The 15,302-nt window shown below is 42.2% G+C and overlaps 1 protein-coding gene across 1 annotated transcript; it reads right to left on the bottom strand.

Annotated features, from left to right (window-relative positions):
* Positions 1–1,483: 1,483 nt before the first annotated feature.
* On the bottom strand, positions 1,484–9,761 carry LOC115201931 (zinc finger protein 614). The gene is made up of 4 exons (XM_029765826.1): positions 9,583–9,761; positions 5,397–5,516; positions 3,486–3,597; positions 1,484–3,405 (listed from the first exon to the last, which is right to left on the bottom strand). The coding sequence occupies exons 2-4, from the start codon at positions 5,481–5,483 to the stop codon at positions 2,501–2,503; spliced, it is 1,104 nt and encodes a 367-aa protein (XP_029621686.1). The 5' UTR covers positions 5,484–5,516; positions 9,583–9,761; the 3' UTR covers positions 1,484–2,500.
* Positions 9,762–15,302: the final 5,541 nt, after the last annotated feature.

Genomic DNA, 15,302 nt, shown 5'->3' with positions numbered 1-15,302 from the left:
ATGGAGCCATTGTGGTTTATTATTAAAAAAATTGGTTTCAAGAATTAAGCATAATATTTTGGTTAGACGGAGATAAGGGAAACTCTGTCGCTGCAATGATACAAAAATAACCAAGTCAGTCAGTCAATTTTGTATTTCATTTCATCAAAATGGTCATACACTCAACTTATGTACAATACTTTTATTGCACAAAACAATAAGTGACAAGTATATTCAAATATATAAAATAAATAGTTAATGGTATTGAAAAAACATCCCGTGCCTATTTCCAAATGCCCCAGTATACGGTATACCGCCCAAGCCTACACAGTAAGGTACTTGATTGTTACCCAGATATTATTTGATAGATAAAAACAGATACATTGGGCCTTTAAGATGAATGCACTAAGTCACTGAATAAGAGTGCTGCTAAACTGTAAGTGGAATAACTCACTATTTTAACCCTACCTCTTCTGTACAACTGGATAAAATTAATTTTAGAATACTTTGGAAAATGTTCAACATTACATCTTCACTACTTTGTCAAGTTAATTAAGGCATTCTCAATATAAAACACCAGAATCAACCTAAGGGACATAGTTGTCACTTCATTAGTGAAGCATTTTTACAGAGTGGTTAACGAAGAAACAGGTACTCCTATATGATTCATTTAGAGTTATGTAAATGTTGTTGTGAAACTTTTAGCTACATGTTAGGATTTTTAATACATTGTAAGGCTGCATGATGCGACTAATGACGATTTGAAAAAATTTGCATTAAAGACATGAGCTCTGCTTTCTTTTTTTGTGCCGGTGGTACACACATCATCAGTCTCATTTACAATTTGACAAGCACTTGATAATGCCTAGAATTTCCCGGCTGCATCCCCTTTGTGTGGCCGTAATGCCCCCTAAAAAAAAATCCATGCCTTTTGCGGCCAGTGGCTGCTGTGCCCTTGGGCTGAATATAATAATTATAATTTCCTTCTGGCTGGGTGCTCTGAAGCACCTCTCACTCACATGGCGTTCCGTCACGTGATCGGCTCTCTCTCACAGGCTACAAGTGAAGACGGACACGTCGGGGACGCAACTGCGCGTGTCCCTATCCAATTCTGAGGCGCATATTGAAGATATTGGAAGAACTGTCCACATTTACTTTGTCAGGCAACAAGATGAGTAGGCCTAACAAACAGCAAAAGCACTAGCCTATGTCAATCTACTATCCCCCATAGTACAAAAGTTGACCTATTCTGTGTGAGAAATAAATATTCCAAACATAGTCTGGGACAGTTGTGGGATGCGATAGATCCCAAATTAATACAACACTAGCATCAAAACCTTTTTTAAGCAATGAGGCTGACGAAAAAGATCAGAACGTTTAGCTTAAAATGTTAAACTATTAGGCTATTTCTTCACATTATAAGCGCAGCAATGCGCACACAGCCGTATGCTGTAAGCGTGAATGTTCCATTAGCGGGAAAACACCATTCTCAAAGCAAATGCTATTATGCATGGAATCCTTTTATGAAGGTGCATTTTAGAATCTTGAAACGCAGGCTCTACACCCGTTGTAACACGGATTAATGTGCTTCATTTTAAGAAGTTATTTGGCTACTTTAGTTGTGATACAAACCTTATCAAAACGTATGGGCTAGGCTACATGAGGTGTGTGACTATGATTTGAAAAAGGCATGCGCTGTTTCTTGCTTTACTCCACAAATGAAACGCTAATATTGTCACCCATCAGACTATTCTTGATTTAATCTTGTCTTTACATATACTAAATAATATATGTGTGAAATTAGTTTTGATTTAGAATGGACCTGTCTCGAAACAGGGGCAGGGGGAAAACAATACACTTAAATAGCTAATGGTGGACGCTTTTCCCGTGGTTCATGCCAGCCAGGTAGGCTGTACTCCTGTGGAAAAGAGAAGCAATGTGCTTAATATTAGGAAAGTTGAGAAATAAATATAGTAGGCCTAGCCTATAGAAATCTGATGGGATCCTCTTTTTAATGGAGGCCATCACTCCGTTTTCTCATGCAATTGCATAGTCTATAGAAATGCTGCGCAACATAGGCTCTCATGAAGTGTTGGATTTGATTTTCGATTACATTTGCATTGATGTCAGAGTGATAAAGAGGGACAACAGAATGCTGAGCACCAGGAAGTTAGCAAGTTTGGTAGGCTACTAATGATCATCAGCACCATCAGAGCTTGGAGAAGCTTAATTACTGTGACTAAATGGTCACGTGGAATTTGACTGCTGTCATGAGACATGACCGCCGCTATGGCTGTAACTAACAGCCCTACAACCACCTGGTGTCCCAGGAGAACAATGAAAAAAAACGCTGTGGAATTGGCATTGAGGTCCAGAGTTGAGTTTGAGGGCTATACTCTATACATGGGCCGTGTGCATTTTCTGTTGGTGTATCCTGAAGTACCTCCTCTCTGAGAACCACTTCCCGCAGTGTGTACAGGTGAATGAATGGCCTTTCTCCTGTGGACCTTCAGCTGCATCTTCAGCTGGTGCTGGTGGGAGAACCTCTTCTCACACTGGGTAAGCTGTAGGATTCCTCCCCTCTGTGGACTCTCTGGTGTCTCTTCAGGTTGGACGAGTGTGAAAAACTGGCCCGACACATGTGGCAGCCAAATGGTTTCTCACCTGTGTGGACCCTCTGGTGCCTCTTCAGGCTGGACAAGTGTGAAAAACTGTCCTGACACATGTCGCAGCTGAACGGTTTCTCCCCCGTGTGCATCCTTTGGTGGATCTCCACCTGTCTGGGGAAACGGAAGGCTTTCCCACAGAATGAACACGGGAAGCGCTTCTCTTTGCCACCGGATCTGCTGATAGCATCACTACTACTGTAATTTGTCAATGGGCTTGTGTTGCCATTTGGTGTTGAGGCACTGGCATTGTCTGAGGTCTGGTTTAACATTAGGAGAGTGTGAGGAAGATGAAGACCAGGGAGTGTCTGTGTTGTCTCAGGATCCATGTTCCAGTTGATAGATCCTATAGAAGGCAGGCTGAAGGCAGCACCTGTTAGGGGGTTAACCTGAGGTGCCATCAGTCTCTCTGAATCACAACTATAGGAGCAGGACGGAGCATCGCTAGCCGAATCTGTGTCTGTTCTCTCCTGCCGCATATGGACACATCCTCGTCCCCGCGGACCAAATCTACCCCTCGCCCTGGTCTCAGCCAGTCTGTTAGGGAGAATAAGTTTGGTTGTTGTTTTGTGTTTCACTGTCTGTTTCTGGTTGTCGTGCCCCAGCCCAGAGTTGAGGACGTTGTCCCATCCACTGGCCTCCACTATGTCTCGTCTGGTCCTGGCCTGCTTTGTGATGTTGTCCCCTGGGCCCTTGGCTGCACCCGTCTGGGAATCCAAGATGGCCGTCCAGTCTCCTCTGTTAGCCTCCAGCCAACCACCTGCAAATCATAGCCAGGTGCATCACTATTCCCATTGAAGAACTATTACTGTACGTAGGCTGTATGTATTGCTCCCTTACCTTGCTCCCCCATCTTTAGTCCACTCAGCAGATCAATGCTCTCTGGTTCGTCTTCTATCGTCTCCTCTTTGACTAGCAGCAGATCAGGCTTCCCATCCTCCATGTCTACTGACTGTAAGAGATACAGAGTGAGAGGATGTTGGATCAAGAAATATGATATGAGCACCCTGCTATGGAGCATCTTCTGATTGGGAAATGAGGGATTGATATGAGTACTATGCAAACGTGTTACTTCATTTGATTACTTGACACTTAAGACCAAATTAATCAAGACCGTATCCACAAAGTGTCTGTAAGAATCTGTCGGAAGTTTACATACACCTTAGCCAAATACATTTAAACTCAGTTCTTCACAATTCCTGACATTTAATCCTATTAAAAATGCCCTGTCTTAGGTCAGTTAGGATCACCACTTTATTTTAAGAATGTGAAAATGTCAGAATAATAGTAGAGAATGATTTATTTCATTCATCACATTCCCAGTGGGTCAGAAGTTTACATACACTCAATTAGTATTTAGCAGCATTGCCTTTAAATTGTTTAACTTGGGCCAAACGTTTTGGGTAGCCTTCCACAAGCTTCCCACAATAAGTTGGGTGAATTTTGGCCCATTCCTCCTGACTGAGCTGGTATAACTGAGTCAGGTTTGTAGGCATCCTTACTCGCACACGCTTTTTCAGTTCTATCCACACATTTTCTATAGGATTGAGGTCAGGGCTTTGTGATGGCCACTCCAATACCTTGACTTTGTTGTCCTTAAGCCATTTTGCCACAACTTTGAAAGTATGCTAAGGGTCATTATCCATTTGGAAGACCCATTTGTGGCCAAGCTTTAACTTCCTGAGTGATGTCTAGCGATGTTCTTACAATATATCCACATCATTTTCCATCCTCATGATGTCATCATCTATTTTGTGAAGTGCACCAGTCCCTCCTGCAGCAAGGCACCACCACAACATGAAGCTGCCACCCCCGTGCTTCACGGTTGGGATGGTGTTCTTCGGCTTGCAAGCCTCTACCTTTTTCCTCCAAACATAACGATGGTGATGGTCATTATGGCCAAACAGTTCTATTTTTGTTTCATCAGACCAGAGGACATTTCTCCAAAAGGTACAATCTTTGTCCCCATGTGCAGTTGCAAACCATAGTCTGGCTTTTTTATGGCGGTTTTGGAGCAGTGGCTTCTTCGTTGCTGAGCGGCCTTTCAGGTTATGTCGATATAGGACACGTTTTACTGTGGATATAGATACTTTTGTACCCGTTTCCTCCAGCATCTTCACAAGGTCCTTTGCTGATGTTCTGGGATTGATTTGCACTTTTCGCACGTTCATCTCTAGGAGACAGAATGCGTCTCCTTTCTGAGCGGTATGACGGCTGCGTGGTCCCGTGGTGTTTATACTTGTGTACTATTGTTTGTACAGATGAACGTGGTACCTTCAGGCGTTTGGAAATTGCTCCCAAGGATGAACTTGACTTGTGGAGGTCTACAATTTATTTTCAGAGGTCTTGGCTGATTTCTTTTGATTTTACCATGATATCAAGCAAAGAGGCACTGAGTTCAAAGGTAGGCCTTGAAATACATCCATAGGTACACCTACAATTGACTCAAATGATGTCAATTAGCCTACCAGAAGCTTCTAAAGCCATGACATCATTTTCTGGAATTTTCCAAGCGATATAAAAGGCACAAAGTAGATGTCCTAACCTACTTGCCAAAACTATAGTTTGTTAACAAGAAATTTGTGGAGTGGTTGAAAAAAAAGTTTTATCGACTAAAACCTAAGTGTATGTAGACTTCAACTGTAGCTTTATTCATTATAATCTAAAATCCTAAACTGACCCTAGATCAGCACTCTTTGTGGATACGGGCCCGGACCTAATACCATACAGACAGTAGTTCAGTGGCTTCACCTCAGTGAGACTGTGTGTGGTCCTGTGCTGCTCAGCTGGTTCCTCTGGGGGTTCAGGAGGAGATGTCTGGTTGTCCTCCATGACCATGGTCCCCTCAGGGTTTCCCAGACCCTCCTCCTCCTGGAAGAGACAGGTGACACAGACATACACTCAGATAAAACACAAACACACTTTCAACATGAAGTGTTTACGAATCCCCACTACGTTTGAATCCTATATTGTCATTAGTTACTTCATCGTTAAACCCATCATGGACATTAACTTGTTATGGATAGGGGGCAGTATTTTCACGGCCGGATAAAACGTACCCGATTTAATCTGATTATTACTCCTGCCCAGAAACTAGAATATGCATATAATTATTAGCTTTGGATAGAAAACACTCCAAAGTCTCTAAAACTGTTTGAATGGTGTCTGTGAGTATAACAGAACTCATTTGGCAGGCCAAAACCTGAGAAGATTCCAAACAGGAAGCGCCCTCTCTGACCATTTCATGGCCTTCTTGATCATCTCTATCCAAAACAGGGGATCTCTGCTGTAACGTGACATTTTCTAACGCTCCCATAGGCTCTCAGAAGGCGCCAGAACGTTGAATGATGACTTTGCAGGCCATGGCTGAAAAACAGTAGTGCACTTGGTAAGTGGTCGATCAGAGAACAATGAGACTGGCGCGCGAGTGCACGAGAAGAGTCCATTTTAGATTTTTAGTCTTTGAACGAAAACAGGGTTTCCCGGTCGGAATATTATCGCTTTTTTACGAGAAAAATCGCATAAAAATTGATTTTAAACAGCGTTTGACATGCTTCGAAGTACGGTAATGGAATATTTTGACATTTTTTGTCACGAAACGCGCCGGGTGCGTCACCCTTTGTTACCCTTCGGATAGTGTCTTGAATGCACAACAAAACGCCGCTATTTGGATATAACTATGGATTATTTGGAACCAAACCAACATTTGTTATTAAAGTAGAAGTCCTGGGAGTGCATTCTGACGAAGAACAGCAAAGGTAATTCAATTTTTCTTATAGTAAATCTGAGTTTGGTGAGTACCAAACTTGGTGGGTGTCAAAATAGCTAGCCCGCTATCTACTCAGAATATTGCAAAATGTGCTTTCACCGAAAAGCGATTTTAAAATCGGACACCGCGATTGCATAAAGGAGTTCTGTATCTATAATTCTTAAAATAATTATGTTTTTTGTGAACGTTTATCGTGAGTAATTTAGTAAATTCACCGGAAGTGTTCGGTGGGAATGCTAGTTCTGAACGTCACATGCTAATGTAAAAAGCAGTTTTTTGATATAAATATGAACTTGATTGAACAAAACATGCATGTATTGTATAACATAATGTCCTAGGAGTGTCATCTGATGAAGATCATCAAAGGTTAGTGCTGCATTTAGCTGTGGTTTTGTTCTTTGTGACATATGCTAGCTTGAAAAATGGATGTCTGATTATTTCTGGCTGGGTACTCTGCTGACATAATCTAATGTTTTGCTTTTGCTGTAAAGCCTTTTTGAAATCGGACAGTGTGGTTAGATAAAGGAGAGTCTTGTCTTTAAAATGGTGTAAAATAGTCATATGTTTGAAAAATTGAAGTGTTTGGATTTTTGAGGAATTTGTATTTCGCGCCACGCCTATCATTGGATATTGGAGCAGGTGTTCCGCTAGCGGAACGTCTAGATGTAAGAGGCTAATGACGTTGTGGGTAAAAATAAGTCTTATGATAAGTCAAACAAACCTGACTAAACTAGTGGTGTACTGTAGGTGTTTTGCTTCATAGTTTGTTCTCCATATTCTTTATAAAATAGTGAGGCAACTTGTTTTCACTTTTATTTCCATAACTGATCAAAATAAGTGTTCTCATGGCTCGCTCTTGTCCCTCTGCAACAGACCACTGGATATCATAAGGTGAATGCACCAATTTGTAAGTCGCTCTGGATAAGGGCGTCTGCTAAATGACGTAAATGTAAATGTGAGAAATATGTTTGAACCATGGAATCACAGTATTGAATCGCAATACATATCGTATTTTGTGATATTGTATCACGAGGTCCCTGGCAATTCCTGCCCTACTTGGTTATAAAGTGTGGTTGTGTGTATGCAGAATAGGGTGAGAGGTGATGTATACTGAAGAGAGTCTCAATGAAAGTCTTAGAATGAAAAGTCAAATTGTGTTTATTCAACATAAAACAAGTTTTAAATACACCATATGAAAACCACACGATTCCGTTTGCGTACCCGGCCCACCACCTCAAGCTCAACAAGACAGAGCTGCTCTTCCTCCCGGGGAAGGCCTGCCAGCTCCAAAATCACATCACGGTTGATTACAACTCCATGGAGTGCAAAGAACATCAAAGCAGTGACTTGCTGCAACTGTGATATGTGGTTGTCTCACCCAGCTATCTTAAGATGAATGCACTACTTCTAAGTCGCTCTGGATAAGAAAATCTGTTAAATGACAATGTCATGTTTCAACAACAACAAAAAATCTGCATGAACTTGATAAACTGCATTCATTTTCTCGTTAAAAGTGTCTTAGGAAAATTAAGTAGTTGAATGGAAGTAATGCAATAGGCATTTGTGAACATCATATAGCCTACACAGTAAACATAATATGTAACAGACGTTTTAGGTTTATATATCACAATGTCTGGATGCAATGTTCAACAGTGAAATCTGTTACTCTCGTTGTTGCAAATGCATCTGTGGACCTTTTCTGCAAAAAAAAAAAATGAATCTTTATATTTAATGCAGGGTTTGATCTAAACATCAGAAGCTATCGAGTGGAATGGTTACTTTCTATGTTATAGAGTGGAATGGTTTTTCTGCTGCTCCTCTCTGAGAATCTCCTGTGTGGACCTTCAGGTGCATCTTCAGGTTGCCAGCCAGGGCGAAGCGCATGTCACACCGGGTACAGCAAAATGGTTTCTCCCCTGTGTGGACCCTCTGGTGCCTCTTCAGGTCACCAGCCTGGGAGAACCTTTTCTCACACTGGGGGCAGCTATATGGTTTCTCCCCTGTGTGGACCCTCTGGTGCCTCTTCAGGTCACAAGCCTGGGAGAACCTTTTCTCACACTGGGGGCAGCTGAAGGGTTTCACCCCTGTGTGGACCCTATGGTGGATCTCAACATTCTGGAGGCAGCTGAAGCCTTTGTTACAGAACATGCAGAAGAACCGTTTCTCTTTACTACTACCTGATTTTGCACACCCACCCTGTGCCTTGGCCCTTTGGTCCTTTGAGTTCAATACCTGATCGAAAAGGACGTGGTCGTGTGAATCCGAAGGGGCCATCAACGTGGATACTGAGTCGCGATCCCCGAAATTGTGTAAAGCGTAGTGGGTGGTGACATTTAGATTTGTCTTTAAGCTTCCCCTGTAATCTAAGAAATCTTTGCCTTGTGAGTGTCCTCCTAAATGAGTCTCATCTACATTCCATGTGGGAGGAGCGTCGCCCTCCACCTTTACATCATTTACAACTATAACCTCCCCTTTCTTATCTAGGCATCCTTCAGAATATACACTACTACTGTTCCGGTTCCAGTCCCCTCTAGACAGATCAGTCTGTGTCTCTAAACCCAAGGATATGTTGCCAGGGTCCATCTCTGTAGCATAAGAACAAGACGGATCATTGACGGTCTCGAACGCGTCACCTGAGTCCCGATTGGCTTGAGCTGTCCTCGGGTTTGGGTTACCGTAAAGTAAATACTCTGAACTGGGAGCAGGAGAACAGCCCAGTGGCCCCAGTCTCTCTGGATCTGTGTGTAAAAGCCTTTGGGTTACAGTTAAAGTCTCGGTGTCTGTCTCTGACTTGAGGACGGCGTTCGGCGTTCCACTGACCTCCGTGATGCTGCGTCGTGTCCTAGGCTTGGGCGCGGCAGCGGTGTGTAGGTCCTCCGTGTCTACAGGGTGGATGTCTCTGCTGTGCCGTGGGTCCTCCTCTCCTTCAGACTTCTCCTGCTTGACCAGAGACAATCCTCCAGGACCTCCAGCCTCTACATCTGCAGACTGACACAAAGAGAGGAGGTTAATAAAGGCATTTTAATTGGATAACAATGTCGCAGTGAACTCACAAGCTCTGTTATGGCAGATAAATAAGGACATACATGAATAGCTGAGGGGAGTCTTTCTGAAATAAACAGGACACATTTGATGTACTGTAACGTTCTGTTACACTATGACACTGACCTCTATCACGATAACGTGCTGGGTTGAGGTTCCACTCCCCTCATCAACAGTGATTGGTTGGTCATCTCTCCATGTATTGTGTCCCGCTGGCTTCACAAAGCTCCTGTGTCCTCCTGTGAGATGTCCTTCACCTGAGAGAGTGATTGGGGGAAAAGAGGTGGTTAGGTTAGCTACTGTCAATGCTCAACGGTATTTGTACACTATTGACAGTCTACATTTGGCAAGGATGTAAAGTAACACTTCTCATAACTTCATATACTATTTATTGGTAGATGTATTATGTTCCATGCACCACATCCTTTTAAAAGTATGACAATAGGAAATATGGTTAGAATATTATACAGTCTTTGTGCAATAAGAATTGTCTTAATTGACCTGCCTGGTAAAATAAAACAAATTGTGCAGGGTAAGTATTGCATACTATCCAAACACTAACTAAGACCATAGACTTCGATATCACATTGTATCTGTCTCATTATGGGTCAGTGAGAGCATGGGCAGCGCCATTGTAGTACAGACTGAGATATGTTCCCGGATTCATCCAATAGCATTGAGGTTACCAATAAGGAGGAAGGGCGCGGCTCTGTTGCATCCCGCAGTGTGTGTGACGTTTGGTGTGGCGTTCTTTTATGTTTTTAATTTGTACACTTAGTTCAAACAATCTGCCATCTGTCAACGATGGATTTACAGTGGTGGGGTGTTGGACTGATCTTGTACATACCCACCACAAATGGACTAAATGATAAACGCTGCTGGCCGAGGAATCCAATACAGCAGAGAGTACAATGCAACACAAACGCGATGGATATCCCAATGGCCCATCTAATCCCCGATTGTCTGCGAGTGGATTTGCGAACCCAAATGCAAACGTGGAAAACGCGGGGGAATCAGACAAAGACTTAAAAAATGTAAGAAAAAAATAAACTTCCCTGACCCACCACCTTGCTGATCAATGGCCAGTCACTGAGGGGGATGAGCTGTCAGCGAATCTCCAACACGAATACCGGGAGCCCTGTTTGCTGGTGTTTACTGAGACTTGGCTGGATGACAGAGTCCCGGACAGGGAAGTGGAGCCGGCCTGACAGTCACATGGAAACATCACGTCGGGGGCATCTGCCTGCTTGTCAGGGACCAGTGGTGTAAATGGATCCTGGTGAGAGAGAGACTCTGTACCCCTGATGTTGAACTGCTTTCTGTGTCACTGCGACCCTACTATCTGCCCTGTGAGTTCCCCCAATTGTTTGTTACCGTTGTGTACATTCACCCAAAAGCTAATAACAAAAGCATCAGAGATTATCTATAATCTGTCACAGAAACTGGAATCCATCTCCCCTGACGCACCCAAGTTTATTTTAGGGGACTTTAACAACTGTACTTTGCACAAAGTCCTGCGCACGTCCCATCAGTATGTGAAATGCCACACTAGGAAAAATAAGACTTGATTTGTGCTATGGGACAATAACAAATTCTCCTGGAGAGGGAGAAACCTACAGTTAAAAAAACTTCCAGATCTGGAAGGACAACAGTATCACTCGTCTCCAGTGGAGGTTTGACTGTACTATGTGGGAGGTATGAGGACAGCAGCTCTGATCTTGATGAACTCACAGATGTTTCAGACTATGTAAACTTCTGTGTTGAGTCAGTTGTTCCAACTAAAACCTGTAAATCTTACCTAACAATAAGCCTTGGGTATCAAAAAAATCTAAAATCACTACTTGATAGAAAGAAGGCAGTTTATGCTGAGGGTGATAGACAGGCTTTAATACGAGATGTATAACGTGAGATCAAAAGACAGATACTGGTGGACAAGGAGGCATACAAGCAAAGGGCGGAGACGACCATCCTCAGGAAACACAAGGGTGGCCTGGCAAGGGATTAAATCCATGGCTAGTGCAGATACGACAGCTTTCAAGAAACTACACTGGACCTTGTGCAAACTGGAAACTGCATATCCTGATGCTGAAATGCCACACTAGGAAAAATAAGACTTGATTTGTGCTATGGGACAATAACAAATTCTCCTGGAGAGGGAGAAACCTACAGTTAAAAAAACTTCCAGATCTGGAAGGACAACAGTATCACTCGTCTCCAGTGGAGGTTTGACTGTACTATGTGGGAGGTATGAGGACAGCAGCTCTGATCTTGATGAACTCACAGATGTTTCAGACTATGTAAACTTCTGTGTTGAGTCAGTTGTTCCAACTAAAACCTGTAAATCTTACCTAACAATAAGCCTTGGGTATCAAAAAAATCTAAAATCACTACTTGATAGAAAGAAGGCAGTTTATGCTGAGGGTGATAGACAGGCTTTAATACGAGATGTATAACGTGAGATCAAAAGACAGATACTGGTGGACAAGGAGGCATACAAGCAAAGGGCGGAGACGACCATCCTCAGGAAACACAAGGGTGGCCTGGCAAGGGATTAAATCCATGGCTAGTGCAGATACGACAGCTTTCAAGAAACTACACTGGACCTTGTGCAAACTGGAAACTGCATATCCTGATGCTGAATTTATTATAGTTGAACTTTAATAAAGAAAATCTGAGGAAAAGGCTACCTAAGTTCTATCAACACATCACCTGCAGTACTCATGCTTCAAAAACTCTCGACCATTGTTACTCTCCCTTCCGGGATGGCTACAAGGCCCTCCTCCGACCTACCTTCGGCAAATCTAATCACAACTGCATTTTGATCCTCCTTTCCTATTAGGCAGAAACTCAAAACATGAAGTACCTGTGCTAAGGTCTATTTAATGTTGGTCTGACCAATCGGAATCCATGCTTCAAGATTGTTTTGATCACGCAGACAGACTTGTTCAGACTGACAAGGTGGCTGACTTCATCAGGAAGTGTATTTGGGATGTTGTTCCCATGGTGATGTTTAAAACCTATCCAAACAAAATTGTGGATAGATGGCAGCATTCCCGCAAAACAAAGCGTGAACCACCACATTTAACCACGGCAAGGTGACTGGGTATATGATTAAATACAAACAGTGTAGTTATGCCCTCCATAAGTCAATCAAACAGGCAAAACATCAGTACAGAGACAAAGTGGAGTCGCAATTCAACAGTTCACACACAGAACGCATGTGGCAGGGACTCCAGACAATCACGGATTATAAAGGGAAAACCAGCCACGTCGCAGGCACCAACGTCTTGCTCCCGTACAAGCTAAACCCCACCTTCGCCCGCTTCGAGGATAACACAGTGCTGACAACATGGGCCGCTCCAGATGACGGTGAGCTCTTGTTCTCCGTGGCCGATGTGAATAAGACATTTAAGCGTGTTAACCCTCGTAAGGCTGCCAGCCCAGACAGCATCCCTGGCCTCGTTTTCAGAGCATGCGCAGACCAGCTGGCTGGAGTGTTTACAGGACATATTCAATCTCTCCCTATCCCAGTCTGCTATCCCCACTTGCTACAAGATTAGAGGTCGACCGATTATGATTTTTCAACGCCTATACCGATTATTGGAGGACCAAAAACGGCCGATAACGATTAGTCGGGCAATTTATTTTTATATATATTTCTGGGGGGGGGGGGGGGGTAATAATGACAATTACAACAATACTGAATGAACACTTATTTTAACTTAATATAATACATCAATAAAATCAATTTAGCCTCATAAATAATGAAACATGTTTAATTTGGTTTAAATAATGCAAAAACAAAGTGTTGGAGAAGAAAGTAAAAGTGCAATATGTGCCATGTAAGAAAGCTAACGTTTAAGTTCCTTGCTCAGAACATGAGAAAATATGAAAACTGGTGGTTCCTTTTAACATGAGTCTTCAATATTCCCAGGTAAGAAGTTTTAGGTTGTACTTATTATAGGAATTATAGGACTATTTCTCTCTATACGATTTGTATTTCATATACCTTTGACTATTGGATGTTCTTATAGGCACTTTAGTATTGCCAGTGTAACAGTATAGCTTCCGTCCCTCTCCTCGCTCCTACCTGGGCTCGAACCAGGAACACATCGACAACAGCCACCCTCGAAGCAGCGATAACCATGCAGAGCAAGGGGAAAAACTACTCCATAAACTGTTGCATATACCCTGACTGCGTGCAATGAACGCAAAATGACAATTTCACCTGGTTAATATTACCTGCTAACCTGGATTTCGTTTAGCTAAATATGCAGGTTTAAAAATATATACTTCTGTGTATTGATTTTAAGAAAGGCATTGATGTTTATGGTTAGGTACAGTCATGCAACGCTTGTGCTTTTTTCGCAAATGCGCTTTTGTTAAATCATCCCCCGTTTGGCGAAGTCGGCTGTCTTTGTTAGGAAGAAATAGTCTTCACAGTTCGCAACGAGCCAGGCAGCCCAAACTGCTGCATATACCCTGACTCTGTTTGCAAGAGAAGTGACACATTTTCCCTAGTTAACAGAAAGTCATGTTAGCAGGCAATATTAACTAAATATGCAGGTTTAAAAATATATACTTGTGTATTGATTTTAAGAAAGACATTGATGTTTATGGTTGGAGCAACGTGTACCTAAGCGATTATATGCAACGCAGGACAGGCTAGATAAACTAGTAATACCATCAACCATGTGTAGTTAACTAGTGACTATGATTGATTGATTGTTTTTTATAAGATAAGTTTAATGCTAGCTAGCAACTTACCTTGGCTTCTTACTGCATTCGTGTAACAGGCAGGCTCCTCGTGGAGTGCAATGTAAAGCAGGTGGTTAGAGCGTTGGACTAGTTAACCGTAAGGTTGCAAGATTGAATCCCCGAGCTGACAAGGTAAAAATCTGTCGTTCTGCCCCTGAACAAGGCAGTTAACCCACCGTTCCTAGGCCGTCATTGAAAATAAGAATGTGTTCTTAACTGACTTGCCTAGTTAAATAAAAGGTCTAAAAAAAAGAAAAGTGCCCAAAGTAAACTGCCTGCTAACCAGGTCCAGAAGCTAGGATATGCATATAATTGGTAGATTTTTATAGGAAACACAAATGTTTTTAAAACTGTTAAAATAATGTCTGTGAGTATAACAGAACTTATTTGGCAGGCGAAACCCCAAGGACAAACCATCCAGGATTTTTTTTTTTTTTTTTTTGAGTTGACAGTGTTTTCATATGGGTTTTCTATGTGGATCTAGATTTCTAAGGCACTTGCTTGCAGTTCCTATCGCTTCCACTGGATGTCAACAGTCTTTAGAAATTGGTTGATGTTTTTCTTTTGAGTAATGTAGAAGTATGGCTGTTCAGAACGAGGGTCGAGTCTAGTGTACTGTTATGGTTGGGGCACAAGACCTGAAAGCTCGCTCCACTTTGTTTTCGTCTGGTATTGAACACAGTTTATCCCGTCTTAAATTTTATCAATTATTTACGTTAAAAAAATACCTAAAGTTGTATTAGGAAAGTTGTTTGAAATGTTTGGATCAAGATTACAGGTAACTTATTAGATATTTTGTAGTCATGTTGCACGAGTTGGAACCGGTGTTGGAGAAGAAAGTAAAAGTGCAATATGTGCCACGTAAAAAAACTAACATTTAAGGTCCTTGCTCAGAACATGAGAACATATGAAAGCTGGTGGTTCAATTTTCCCAGTTAAGAAGTTTTAGGTTGTAATTATTATAGGAATTATGACACGTTGACTAGTTCTCTCCATACCATTTGTATCTCATATACCGTTTGACTATTGGATGTTCTTATAGGCACTTCAGTATTGCCAGCCTAATCTCGGGAGTTGATAGGCTTGAA

The sequence above is a fragment of the Salmo trutta genome, chromosome 11 (assembly GCF_901001165.1).
Source record: "Salmo trutta chromosome 11, fSalTru1.1, whole genome shotgun sequence".
Lineage (NCBI taxonomy): Eukaryota > Metazoa > Chordata > Actinopteri > Salmoniformes > Salmonidae > Salmo > Salmo trutta.
The sequence above is the reverse complement of the archived record's forward strand: the minus strand, read 5'-3'. Positions and strand labels throughout refer to the sequence as shown.